Source organism: Ceratotherium simum, chromosome 11 (assembly GCF_057802395.1).
Source record: "Ceratotherium simum simum isolate JZ-2026a chromosome 11, ASM5780239v1, whole genome shotgun sequence".
Taxonomy (NCBI): domain Eukaryota; kingdom Metazoa; phylum Chordata; class Mammalia; order Perissodactyla; family Rhinocerotidae; genus Ceratotherium; species Ceratotherium simum.
In genome coordinates, this window is record NC_141910.1 from 16402755 (window position 1) to 16417753 (window position 14999).

Consider the following 14999-nt stretch of genomic DNA (forward strand, 5'->3'; position numbering starts at 1 on the left):
TATAACTAGTGCAATATTTTCAGTTTTTATAAAAGTTTTAACAGAAAACTAATAACGGATTGTTCCTTTATTAAATTATCTAAAAATAACAACTAATTAATGGGAAATAAATCATCCCTAAATTATCAGATAAATCATACACATTCAAATAATTGTGGCATATTAGATTTAGGTAACTATTATTAAAAATAAAAGATTTTAATTTAAATTATTCTAAATGAAATAAAAATTATAATTATAGATATTTTTCCTTTAATAATAAACATACAAATTTTTCCACAAAACAAGTCTATGTAAGCTGAAATTTTAATTATTTTAGATAAAAACATAGATTTATTAAAAATATAAGTAGAATTGGCTTAGCACCATATTTATTTTTCTCCTCTTATTTATTCTCAACCAAATTAATAGTTCTTCTATTTTTCAAGTTAAATGATTTCTCAATCTCTACCTAAAGGAAGAGGAAAAACCCTGGTAGATTAAAATCTGGATTTTCACTTCACAAGTCTCTACTTAATAAAGGTATCCAGATGACTTGCACTGATTTATTGGTATCTTTCCTTAAAACTCTCTATAAATATACTATTGAATGTTTCTTTCCCCCAAAATAATATCTTGCTATTATACAGAATAACTGCTAAATATCTAGCCCACAGACAATTTGTCTTCAGCAGGTAAAGACTAATAGTAAAGTTTATGTGACTCAGAAGACATACACACATATTGTGTATCTTATTTGCAATACCTTTAGATTTTTAAGTTCTGTTCTACTGTATTTTATTCAAAAAAAAATGTTGATCCCTTCCCATTAAAAGGATTTCTCACTCAACTCACTAATGGTTATGCCTATAGTTGGAAATTCACTGATCTAGAATACGGCTTTTCATGATTCATTTATAAAACTGGAATGAAAGGGTTATACATATATAGTCTCAAATATCATGTAAGATATATCTCATGAAAATATTTTAAAATTTACGTTCTAACAACCTTTGAATAATCTTTAAAACAAAACGCAGTTCAACAAGTTAAAAACATGGGTACATATTTTTGTCCCTCCTTTCTTGCCTTAATCTAAAAGAGCAGAAAGTCAAACTAGAAATCTTTCTGGTCACTGGTAGTTCACCCAGTAGTAGCAACCCAAAAATAAGTCAGTAGAATGCTAGTTCAAATGCAACGTTGACAGCCGATATGAAGGAAAAAAAAGAATCCCTGCTAAAATGAATTTGAAAAACACAGGATGAAAATAAGTGAAATAGGTTCCTTTATACTATACAGAGTTTTTAATATGATTTTATGCAGTCATATCTCCAAAAGGCAGATATATTAGGCAGTGCGCCAGAATCCTTTTTGGCAGAGAGTTAATGTTCAGTGGAAAGATTCTGAAAAGGCACCATCAAGAAACTTCCACTCAGTGAAAACAAGTTTAAGCACTTATTTTAAACTTTATCAAACCAAAGTCCAAAACAAAAACTCAAAATGGGCATATCAAGGTGGTATCTGACAGTGCCATGGATCAGCAGCTGCAGATCTAGTCTATAGCTGTTTTAAATGTAAACACAAAATTTTCCAGTAGAATAAATGAGAAAAGTCAGAATGAATTTATTTAGATTATTTCTCTTGTCTTATACAAAGGAAAAGTGGAAGGAGGCCTCCAAAGGCATACTATTTGAAAATCTAATGTCTTAGATTTACAAACTTTAAAAAACAACCAAAAAGAAACGTTCCTAACTTGCCCAGTATTTTACTGTTTAAGTGAAAGAGAAAGTGTATTTTTCAGGTATATACACACACAAAAATTTACTTACAACCAGTAAAGCTTATAGCAAAAACAGCCTACAAGTTGAACTCTTATATGAAACATATAAGTCAGATATAGATCATGAAGGTGAAGGACAAAAAGTTTACATAATAAAAAATTCCTATACGGACAAATAAGAATATTTTATACAGAGCAACTAGGTATGTAATATTAGTATAAAATTATGAAGAAGTTTTAGCTCAAAGATTCTCAGGTGTAATAACCTAAAAATCTAGTTCTAAAAGGTGACAAATTTACTGAATAATTCAAAGCTATTTTCTGAATAAAATTAATTTACATGGATTTAGATACTTTTTCATTTTAAGCACCTTATTTTCACAAAACTCATACTGCTTTAAAAATTATCATCTCCCTTCCACTTACAATAATATTAAGCATTAGGCTTCCCCATTATTCCCACAACAGTAATTCCTGATATAAAAAGTTACAAGAATACCTATTTTTTTGCCCACAATGCAAAATAAGGGATAATATATCTATTTTATTACTTCGTTATCAAAAGCCAAAAAATTCAGCATACTCAAAAGAATGGTGATTCAAAGTTACTGCTCAAGTTTCTGCATTTGAATATACAAACATAAACAGATTAAACACAGTGGAATTCTTTTAAGTAACCAGTAAAATACAGTGAAAACAGTATGGCCCTAGAACAAAACAGACTTGCAGGCGCATTTGAGCTCTGTGTCTCACTAGCTGTATGACGTGACAGCTATACTTCACTTCATCTATAAAATGGGGACAACTGCCCTGATAAATTTCAAAGATTATGTTACAAAATAGACATTAAATGCATAATCTGGCATATTGCCTGGGACACTGTGAAGAATCTACAATATTTATTTACTTTTCCCTCTTCTTTTTAACATTCTTAGGTTGGGAGCTAGAACTCAAACTTTTCTGAGAGTAAATGTACTATTAGGCCATATGTAAGTTAGTATGTTTTAGAAAACAGTTTTAGTTCACACAAACTGAGTGCCTACTACTTGTCAAGCACTGTGCTACGAACTGGAGGGGAAAAGATAAAAAACATATGGCCCTCACAGTCCAACAAGGACACAGATACATTCTGTACTAAAGTAATTTAGCAAGAGATGGCAATGTCTTAAACTAGGAAATGTCTTGGGCAAGGGAAGGAGGTGATTTTGGGAATCATCTATGAAAAAAAATCTAGAGGACTTGGTGAATGGATGTGGAGGAAAGAGTTTAGGAGGAGTGTAGGATGACTTCCAGGGTTTTGCCTTTCTTGTGAGGCAGGATTATTAATGGTGTTGATGACTTATATGGGGAACCCAGGAAGAAAAAAGCAAGCAGGGATTGGGGCTGGAAAGGAAAGAGAAGTACTGTTTTGAACAGATGAATTGAAGCAATTTATAGAGGGCTAGCCAGCAGTTGGATGTCCAAGTATGAAACTCAGGGGAGAGGTCAGAACTGGAATCTTTTAATAAATCATATGAATGAAGGAGATTACTGTGGGACACTATATAGAATGAAAAGATCAATGGGCCAAGGGCACCCTCAGGAGGTTAAGAGGTGGGCAGAGAAAGAGAAGCTTACAGTATAAAAAGAGAAGGAATGGTCAGAGAGCTAGGAAAAGAATCAGGAGGCTATAGCATCTCTAAACTAAAGTAGTACAGTATATAAGTACAGTAGAGAATTTTAAGAAAAAACTAACAAACCATGATATAAAATTCTAGAGAAGTTAAAATAAGGCTAAAATGAAGTCACTAGATTTTGCAAATAGGACAATCTTAACTTTTGCTAGAAAGTTTCAGTGAAATAGTAAGGGCAAAAGACAGACTGTAGTAGTTGAGAAATAACTGAAAGATAAGGAGACAGCATCCGTAGACTACTCTGAGGAAGGTGGCTTAGAAGGGAGAGAATAGTTCCTATGGGGGTGCTCAGGGTCAAGAGAGGGTTTTTTGTTTTGTTTTTTAATAAAAGAGATTTGACATTTTATAGGCTGAGAGAATAGGTGGGGAAAAGATTGAAGATACAAAATAAATGATAAAGTAAAATTCTATTTTATTTATTTATTTTTGTGAGGAGGATCAGCCCTGAGCTAACATCCATGCCAATCCTCCTCTTTTTGCTGAGGAAGACTGGCCTTGAGCTAACATCCATGCCCATCTTCCTCCACTTTATGTGGGACGCTGCCAGAGCATGGCCTGACAAGTGGTGCCTCAGTGCATGCCCAGGATCTGAACCCGGGCCGCCAGCAGCGGAGCGCGCGCACTTAACCGCTATGCCACGGGGCCGGCCCCTGATAAAGTAAAATTCTAGAACAAACAGGAGGTAATAGGATTATGAACACAGTAGAAGGTTGGCTTGAACAGGAGGAAGCACCTCAACCCATGGGACAGGAGAGGAAGAACAGATAGATGAGAAAGATGGAATTTGAAAAAATTGCCTGATTACCTCAAATTTATATAAGAAACAGAAAGAGAGTTCCCATAATGGCAATGAGGTGATTGGATAGGAAGCCTGAACAAAGTGGCAGAGGTCTGATATAACTGCTGAAGTGAATGCAAAAGAGGAGTGACCAAGTAAAAGTAGTATAAGGAGTCCCAAGGTCCAAGCTTAGTGCTGAAATGCGAATGTGCAGTGGCACCAACACAAAAGTTGTATAATGCCCTGCAGCAGTACTCAGCACAGAATAGAGAGTATAGGAACAAAGAGGGTTTAATTTAGTTTTAGGATTTTGCCAAACAGACGTACAAAGAGTTGAAGGCAATTGTGAGAGAGAGAGGCTCAGATGATCTGTCATGAAATGCCGGCCTGTAAAAAGCAAGAGAGGTTTGAAAGACTGGCAGAAAATGGAGGGCTTAAAATGGATTGGAAGTCAAAGAACAGTATAAAAGGGAATGAGGCTATGAACACACTAAAAGGTTATATATAGCTTGAAAACTACTGGATTTCTAATGCTGAGAAATTCTGGGTTACAAGATTCATGGTGTTTCCATGGGTGGTGAGTGCCTAATGAATGTTCAGCAAACATAAATGTTACTGGAGTTGAGGTCAAATTACTAGGAGGCTAGGGTATTAAATGGAATGATCACATGAACTCATTATGTGACTGGACAGGGGTGGAGAGGTTGACAGTAAGTCAAGTGTCCAAGTCTTAGATGAACGTGGAGGAACGACTGGGGGTCAGGAGAGAAAGGCGAGAGGGTGAGTCAGATCATATACAATAATGGTTTGGAAAGGGCACTGAGGGGCTAGGACTATGACTATCTGACCTCCTAGCCCTATATTGGCAGAGTGTCTTAAGTGACAGAAAGTCCTCTATAGAGGGAAAATGGTATCTTCTGGGAGCACTGAGTAAATAAGAGGGAATAGATGGAAGATGTGCGAGTTTGTTGACTCTGGTTCCAGAGCACATTAATAGAAAAGTTTGGGAGGAATGGTAACAAGATAGGTCAGAGAGATCAAGGTGGAGGGAATTATGACAATGAGAGTATGAAATAAAACACACAATGATCTGACCTAAGATAAATCTAATTCCATGAAATAATGGAGTTCAACTGTACTTGACATAGTTGAATCCTAAAATACAATGCTTCTGTATAAATCCTGATTTAACTTGGAATTAAACATATTTCTAAAATTTTTGACCTAAAGATGATCAAAATGGGTGTACTACAACTCCCCAGAATGCATAACTTTGAATAATATTGACACATGTTTGGCACTATTTCTGAAAAATGATCAATGAATTTTAGCTAAGTAATCTAAATTATTTTAATTTATTTCAAATCTAGGATACAATGCTATTGAGAACATATACCAACCAATCTTTATGCTCTGTCTCAATAATTTGAGTTATGTGGCCACTTTTTGCCCCCTCACAAAGAGCACAGCATATAATTTTGATTTATATTCTGCTTATGAAACTATAACTTTTATTTGGATTTATAGGAAAACCTATTTATCAATTTATATCTTAGATGGGGTATTCTGAAATGAAAAAAAGCCCTCCACTGTAATTTTAAGTCAGAAAAAAAATGGCTGAAATCTGGTCAGAAATATAGGATCTAAATTCTTTTCAATTTTATACTGAATAAAATATTTCAGATTAGAAATACTTGTACTTATCTTGTATTCCAAAAATATAAAGCTTATCCACTTGCATCACAGACACACCTAAATTAAACTACTTTAGAAAGACTTTTTTTTTTAACTTCTTTCAAAATTCATTTCTAAAGAAATTTAAAAAGGAAGTACAATTAGAGTGTAATTGGCCTTGGCATCTAATATTACACCATTGCTAGGGCTTGGTGTATAAATATACTAAAACTATTGTAGAACTGCTATACTATAGGAAATATAACCTTCAAGGAAACCACAATCATGCAAATATAATACACATTCTCTCATCTTGGCTCTCTAAAATTAATACTATAAAGATGATTTATATAAAATTAACAGAAAAACAGTATCTGCTAGAATGATTTTATAAAAATGGATGACTTTCAAATATTCCAGGAGTGTCCATTCAATACCTTTCTAAGTATACAGACTTCAAGAACAACTTAAATCTGTAAACACAAAGTTACATTAAAAATTAAGGTGTCAAAAATAATTACAACTTTTCAAACAAATCTATATAACACTATTACTAATGTTTATAAATTTACAAATAAATCTTCAAACAGAAATTCTATTTTCTATTTCTTATATGCATATATAGTACTAAACTGAATCTTATACAAGCACTAGAGATTTAATTTAGAAAATTAAATCAGTAATTGTTTCAAAAAATTTAAGTTATAATTAGCAAAGATATTACATTTGCTTTGACATGAGGTTTAAGACTAGAATAAAAAAGGAAAATAAGCAAATTTAAGGAGTATTAATAAAAAACGCAGTTATGAACTTTAAATAATACTTCAAAAGTCATTTTTAAAAGTCTGGTCCAAAATAGTGTACTGGTTAATCAAATTAAAGAATACCCATATTATAGAAACTATAGAGCCATTTAAATATTCTGGAGAGTATTTAATGATATGGGAAAATACCCATAATATATAATGTAAACAAAGAAAATTACTATATAGTATGATTTGGCTTTTGTATAAAAATGTATACCTTACTGAGATTAGGCATAATTTTTATTTTCTTTATTATTCTTTTCTATGATATATATACTATTATAAGCAGAAATATATACTTAAAATCATAATTTCATCGTGTTCTCTTACCTGAAGGTACTAGAGAATCTTGTTCAATAATTCTTGCAGAGGCCAAATCACTGATAATATACTGTAACCTTAAATGTCTGAATACTGACACAAACGGTTTTCCCTGCTCAGTTTCAAGGAAGGTCATACCTTCAAAATCTATAAAAAAACAGTTTAAATTAAATAGCCATTCTTTTTAAATCTATTTATTTTATTCCTAAAAGTTTTTATGGGGGAGGAGACACAGACACAGACACAGACACATACATCTATTAGAATCCAAATAAGCTAGTTTCAAAGTTTTCAAGGATTTTATAAACCTCAGGTGTGTGGATAAAAACTTGGGGAGATTTAGAAAAAAGCCCCAAGAAATTAACTTTGGTCCTAACTAGACCCTTAGAGGCTAGGAATTTAGTTGTACACCTTTTTGGGGTTTTGAGTTTACAGAGCAGCAAGGTGGGAAAGGAAGGCTTGAGAATGGTAAATAGGATTATGGTATCTCCAGAATCCCCGCTCCCAGGGACTGAACACTCTAGTGGAACTCGAGAGCCCAAATACCTTACTCAAGGGTCTTCACAAGATACACGGGACATGGAACGTCTCTTGGGATTCTTCTAACTTATGCTTTAGCTACATGTCATGAACACTAATTAATATATTAATTCTCTATTTATATCTACAATCTGTGTATATCTACAAAATAAGATACAAAGACATTGTAGCCACGGATTTGCAACATGGGTAGTATTAATTATTAAAATAATCCAAGTTTATGAAGTATATGAAGTTTTTTCTTTTAGGAAGAATTTAAAGTTAGTAAATGTGCTTTCATGAACGGGAAGGAAAGGTCTAGAGTTACTGCTATCAAACAGGGACTTGTGCATAATAAGCTCTAGTCTGTTTTCTGTTAAACAAGGTATACCTATGGGAGTGTACTCAGCCCTGTTGCTATTAAGGATAGGGAAAAAAGTTGAGAGTTGCTATTGTAGACTATTAGGTCTCAATCTATGCTTCACATGGAACACAGGTTTGCTGTGAACCAGAAAGGAGGTGTTGCCCACTAAAATACTTTTTCCTGAAAACCGCAAAAAGTCAAGTTAATGAAAAGAATCTTCACATTTTCCAATTTTTATCCCATACATTTTTTTGTATTCCTTTGGTGCTTGCCTAAAGTCAAACAAAGCAAACAAGAAAGCAATAAATTCATTTAAAAAATTAACAGTTAACTTTGCTTATTTATATAGTAGGCATTAACTGTGGATTTATGTCTTATCTTTTTTTTAATGATAACATTAGTTCTAGTTCATATGTTGAATTAAATGTGCCAATTTCATGGGGTGTACTGAGAATACCATTATGTTCTTACAGGTGCTCCATCACATGAACAAGTCATAAAAATCTAATTCTAGATCATCTCAGAGAAATCTGGAAATTATCCCCTGAAGACTTTTCTTCAAGGGCATAGAAGAGATTGGCTCATTTACTTTTGTAAGAATTCATGGAATTAAAAAAATATGTTTTAAAGATTCTAGCTGGCCAAAATGTGGCCATGTTAATTGCACCAGCCAAATTCAATAGCAATCTCTACATATAACTGTGTATCAAAATTTCTAAATTTCTATTGTTTCTTGTAGTCCTAACCCATATATATCTGAAAAGTCAAATAATTAAGAAAATCAAAGAGAATATATATACCAAATATATACCAAAATATAATGGGTGAGGGGACCACGAGTGATTTTTTTGTCCTATTTCCTGAGTATTCATCACTTTTATAATTTTAAAATTGTTTGAAATGACTTCAAAAGTCCCCACTGAAAAACAAGGGCATTAGACATATATTTTGCTTTATGTAATAAATGTTTCCCTGGAAAATTATCTTAAACTGTATACTTTCACACTGCTGAGGCTGAGATGGAGAGCCCAGAGAGGGAAAACCAGAAGTGGACCACAGCTTCCTGTTCTGCTTTCTGCCACTTAGGCTACAGAATAATTTCTCTCTTGATGGATTGCTACGGTTAATCCATGTGGAGCTCAGATGAGCATAAATTTATGTCAACATTTACCTAACATCTACTGTTTCTATTGAGTCCCTTTGTCTTTTTAGCTTTTTTACCTTCCATCAGTTTTTATCTCTCTCTCTGTTTTTTATTTAAATTTCCTCCTCTATAATTTCTCTAATCCCTCTGTAATTACCATAATGTAGCACTGAAGTATAATTTAAGATATAAATTTAGTATTTTGTTCTTTAAGTAAATCAAATTAGATTTTATTGATATGGTCTTTCACACATTTTTGGTTCATGAGCTTGACAGAAAAATAATTTATCTGGCTCTGAACCAGAAAATCTCACCACATAAAATAATCCTACAAAATTTATTTAAACAAGACAAAAAGCACTAAATTTTAAAATTAAGAACTTCTTTTCATCAAAAGACACCTTTAAGAAAGTAAAAAGATAACCTACAAACTAGAAGATAAGTGACAAAGAATTGGTTATCAAGAACATATACAGGGGGCGGCCTGGTGGTGTAGCAGTTAAGTGCGCACGCTCTGCTTCAGCAGCCCGGGGTTCACAGGTTCAGATCCTGGGCGCGCACCACCACAATGCTTGTCAAGCCAGGCTGTGGCGGCGTCCCATATAAAGCAGAGGAAGATGGGCACGGATGTTAGCCCAGGGCCAATCTTCCTCGGCAAAAAACAGGAGGATTGGCAACAGATGCTAGCTCAGGGCTGATGCTCCTCACAAAAAAAAAAAAAAAAAAAAAGAATATATACAGAATGCCTACAATCATTAAGAAAAGACAAATACAATATTAAAACAGGAAAAAGACCTGAACAGACAATTTACAGAAGAGGAAACATATGGCCAATAAACATATAAAGAGCTGTTCAATCTCTTTAGTTTTCAAGGAAATGAAAATCAAGACCACAATATGAAATATATTGTTCAATAGCAATTAAAACAAAATAATATATTGTCCAGTGGTGTGCTGGAGCTGGTTTGTACTAGCTCACAGGAGCTGAAAGTGTGCATTTCTTCCCAGCTCCACGTTCAGTGATGTCACGTTGTGAGCTTAAAATCAGCGACGTTGGAAGAATCTGTATCATAGAAATTTAAAAAATGCTACAAATCAGGGATTATTGTTTTTCAGAGAGCCAGCTTACCAGCACACCACTATGTTATGTATGTTAAGATATCCATGCATAATGCAATAACATTTTTTTTAAAGCAAGGGAATAATAAACACACAATTGAAGATAGTGGTTGGGGAAAGTCAGAGGGACACAATAGGAGAGAAACACATGAGTAGACTGAAGTTATTAATGTTCTAGTACTTGAAGATTAGTTCGTGGAGGTTCAATATATTATTAAAAATAAACAAAAAAGGTGGCCAGCATGGACCAAAAACTACAGTGAACTAAGAAAAGCGTGAATTAAGGATTATGATTTATCCACTTCTTTGCACTTGAGAGCTATTAAAATTTTTATTCTATATCTGTTTTAGCAAAGTGAAAAATAAATACAATGCATGCTCCACCTGTGTCCAGATTAAGAAAGAACTTATGGCAATCCTAACCAATTTTAGATCAGTTTCCCCTGAGAATCTGATGAAAGATATGGAAGCTCTCCCCCCATAAAATGCATGCAACACACAGATATAAATAAAATTTTGCATCCACTGCTGGGGATCAGTGACACATCAAAGCCTGTTCATGGGCCCTCTATGTTAAGAATTGTTGGGGCCGACATTGCTGGTGGGAATGCAAACTGGTGCAGCCTCTATGGAAGACAGTATGGAGATTCCTCAAAAAATTAAAAACAGAAATACCTTATGATGCAGCTATCCCACTACTGGGTATCTACCCAACGAACCTGAAATCAACAATCCAAAGGGGCTTACGCACCCCTATGTTCATTGCAGCATTATTCACTATAGCCAAGACACGGAAGCAACCCAAGTGTCCCTCGAGTGATGAATGGATAAAGAAGATGTGGTATATATATACCATGGAATACTACTCAGCCATAAAAAAAGACAAAAATCATCCCATTTGCAACAACATGGATGGACCTGGAGGGTATTATGTTAAGTGAAATAAGCCAGAAAGAGAAAGACAAACAGTGCATGATTTCACTCATATGTGGAAGATAAACCAACAAACAGACAAACAGAACTGGTTGGTGGTTACCAGGGGCTCAGGGGGTGGGGGGTGGGCACAAGGGGTGGAAGGATGCACTTATATGGTGACTGACAAACAATAATGTACAACAAAAATTTCACGATAAAAAAAAAAAAGAAACAATTATTGGGGGCGGCCCGGTGGCATAGTGGTTAAGTTCACGTGCTCCACTTTGGCAGCCCAGGGTTCAGAGGTTCAGATCCCAGGAGCAGACCAGTGCACCCCTTGTCAAGCCATGCTGTGGTGGCATCCCATATAAAGTAGAGGAAGATGGGCACAGATGTTAGCCCAGGGCCTCAGCAAAAAGAGGAGGATTGGCAATGGATATTAGCTCAGGACTAATCTTCCTCACAAAAAAAAAAAAAAAAAAAGAACAAGAATTGTTGCCTGATAGACAGGATTTAATTTGTTAGGGAAAATTCAGTGTGGTCAAACAAAAGACAAATGTAATTGCTGAGATCTGTTGGTGATAAAATGGGAAAGACAATAGTTTGGGGGATCAAAATATGGTGTTAGTTCAAGGAGTAATAATTAAGTTAATACTAGGCAAGGCATTCTTCTTATCCAGCCTCAATTTTCTCAGTGAAAATGAGGGGCTGAATTAGATAATTGCTAAGATCCTCTCCAGCTCTAAAATTCCCCAGGTCTATAAATAAGTCAGGGCCTGATTTTAATAAATTTCAATTTAGAAAAACCAAAAAAACAAGTTCTCAATAAAAATTTCAGGCATACCTTTTCTCCTTTTAGAAAACCAGACGTCTGTTTCAGTCAAAAGCTGTTTTAAAGATCCATTCCAAGAAGGCACAAGTTGAAGGAACATCCACTAGGTTAAAAAAGTAAATAAAGAAAACATTACAAGATTTTATCATGTTATGATTTTATATTTTCAAACTGCTTCCACCTTAAAACATAATATCTAAAAAATTTAATTTTCATTACAAGCAATTGAAAGAAGTAGAACTATTACATGACATGCTTATGGGCTTTCAAATTCGTCACAACACAATTTGTGACAACACGGATGGATCTTGAGCGTATTATGCTAAGCAAAATAAGTCAGAACAAGAAAGACAATTACCCAGAGGAGAAAGACAATTACCGTATGATTTCACTCAAATGTGGAGGATAAACAAACAGACACAGACACACACAGATTTGGAGAACAAATTGATGGTTACCAGAGGGAAGGGGGCTGAGGGGAGGGTAAAAGGGCACATTTATCCAGTGACGGATGGCAACTAGACTTTTGGTGGTGAACATGATGTAGTCTATACAGAAGTCGAAATATAATGATGGACACCTGAAATTTATATCTTATAAACCAATGTTACTTCAATAAAAAAAATTAAAAAAAGAAATCAAAAAATTCATCATGGCATTAGCCACAGTCCAATGATAAAAACTAGATGAGTATGTGATAAGGAATCAACTAATCTCGTAAAAGTATTATGGTCTCATACACACTGTAGTTAGCACTATCAAAAAGGCAAACATTTAATATATATATTACATTAGTAATTTATACTAATTTATTCTACTCACCAATTAACACAGTTTCCCTACATACTATGTGAGATCATAAAAGTAAGAAATTAAACGAGGGAAAAAGTAGTTTCTTATTATCTTATTGCTGTTGAGACAGTAAGCAGAGTAGTTAAGAACATGGACTTTTAGATTCTGGCCCTGCCACTTAACAGCTGGGAAAATTACTTAATTTCTCCAGGTCTTAATTTCTTCATTTGTAAAATGAGCATGATAATATGTCTACCTCATCGGACATTAAAGAATTAATATCTGTAACATACTTCGAATAGTGCCTGGCACATAGTAAGCATTTATCACTATTGGCATAAAAGCAGTTGCAACAGGAAAGAACGAATGCTACTAAGTGGCTCAGAGATAGAAATGGGCTGTCATGGGGCCAGCCCCGTGGCTTAGCGGTTAAGTGCTCACGCTCTGCTGCTGGCGGCCCGCGTTCGGATCTGGGCGTGCACCGAGGCACCACTTGTCCGGCCATGCTGAGGCCGCGTCCCACATACAGCAACTAGAGGGATGTGCAAATATGACGTACAACTATCTACTGGGGCTTTGGGGAGAAAAGGAAGAAAGAAAAAAAAAAAAAAGAAATGGGCTGTCTATCACTCCTTTAATGACTGGATAACCCAGTTACTAAACTTCCTTGAAGAAAAAGGGTAACAGAACCTCATCTCTACCATAAACACAAATGATTGCAATGATATAACCCAGAAAATGTCTCATTCCCCGATTTCACAACTGTGTTAAAAGTAGTTGCTGGGGACAAAAGGCTAAAGGCGAAATTATGCGGTGAGAAAAGTAACAGACTAGGGCTCACAAGGTCTGGGTTCTGCTTCAAGTCTGCCACTTAGTAATTATAACAATTCTAAGTCTTACCATCTGCAGAACAAGTATAATAGAGGGTTTTGAAAATAAAATTACATTAAAAATGTTGAAAGTGCAAATAAGGTCTTTAAAAGAACTTCAGCATTTTCTAGAAAAAGTATGTGAAAATTTCATCATAAAGTCATTAATTCAACTAAAGCTCAACTTTGAAAACATTTCTGAAAATCATATAAAATATTTAACATTTCTGATTATGTAAATAACATAACAATAACATTTTTATTGTTGAAAAAATCTGGGAAAAACAGAAATGTATTCCTAGGATAGAAAAGCATAAAGAACAAAATTAAAATCACCCATGATACCAAATCCCTAAACATAAAGACTTTCTAACATTTTGGCATCTTTCCTTTTACTTTTCTTGCAATTATAACTATTCCTTTATCACTGGACACTAGCTGTTTTCACTATTATAAGCAATGCTGAGCTGATATACTTAAATACATCATATTATGTCAATACCTTTTTAAGAGCTGTGTATACATCCATCTCCACTTGCATCACAAATAAGTTAGATGAACCAATGAGCTGTTTCATGACATTTATACTAGAAAAGATAAAATAGAGGTAGTGAGTTTATCTTCATGCACAGGCTAAAAGACCCTCCTGGAACTAAAAACTTTAAGTCTTTTTTTTTTTTTAGAACCTCACTAAGTTACAATGAAGCAAGGTAATAGCTTGTAGTTGCTTTTCTTTTTTTTTTGGAAGATTGGCCCTGAGCTAACATCTGTTGCCAATCTTCCTCCTTTCTTCCTTTTATCTCCCCAAAGCCTCAGTAGATAGTTGTATGTCATAGTTGTACATCCTTCTAGTTGCTCTATGTGGGACACTGCCTCAACATGGCTTAATGAGTGGTACGTAGGTCCATGCCCAGGATCTGAACTGGCAAACCCCGGGCTGCCGAAGCGGAGCGCACAAACTTAACTGCTATGCCACCAGGCCAGCCCCTAAGTCTTTCTGATCGAAAGAAAATGTGGAGGCCAGCCTGGTGGCATAGTGGTTAAGTTCAGGCACTCTGCTTCGGGGGCCTGGGGTTCACCGGTTCAGATCCTGGGTGTGGACCTACATATCACTTGTCAAGCCATGCTGTGGTGGTGTCCCACAAACAAAACAGAGGAAGATTGCCACAGATATTAGCCCAGAGACAATCTTGCTGGCAGCAGATGTTAGCTCAGGGCTAATCTTCCTCACCAAAAAAAAAAAAGAAAAAGAAAAAGAAAAAAGAGACCAGGGGCCAGCCCAGTGGCATAGTGTGTTAAGTTCGTGCACTCGACTTTGGCAGCCAGGGTTCACAGGTTTGGATCCCAGGTGTGGACCTACACACTGCTTGTCAAGCCATGCTGTGGCAGCCGTCCCACATAAAACAGAGGAAGATGGGCAGAGATGTTAGCTCA

The 14999-nt window shown here is 35.0% G+C and overlaps 1 protein-coding gene across 2 annotated transcripts in view; it reads right to left on the reverse strand.

Moving 5' to 3' along the window:
- GMCL1 (germ cell-less 1, spermatogenesis associated) overlaps positions 1 to 14999 on the reverse strand; it is a 49668-nt gene that overhangs the window by 17722 nt on the left and 16947 nt on the right. Inside the window, exons 7-9 of one of the 2 annotated variants that reach the window (XM_004435585.3) lie at positions 14068 to 14152; positions 11917 to 12007; positions 7021 to 7158 (exon numbers count right to left, since the gene is read on the reverse strand). In XM_004435585.3, the coding sequence (XP_004435642.2) occupies positions 7021 to 7158; positions 11917 to 12007; positions 14068 to 14152 (314 nt within the window). The remainder of the gene's footprint in view (positions 1 to 7020; positions 7159 to 11916; positions 12008 to 14067; positions 14153 to 14999) is intronic. The other variant, XM_087436620.1, reaches the window with a different exon arrangement.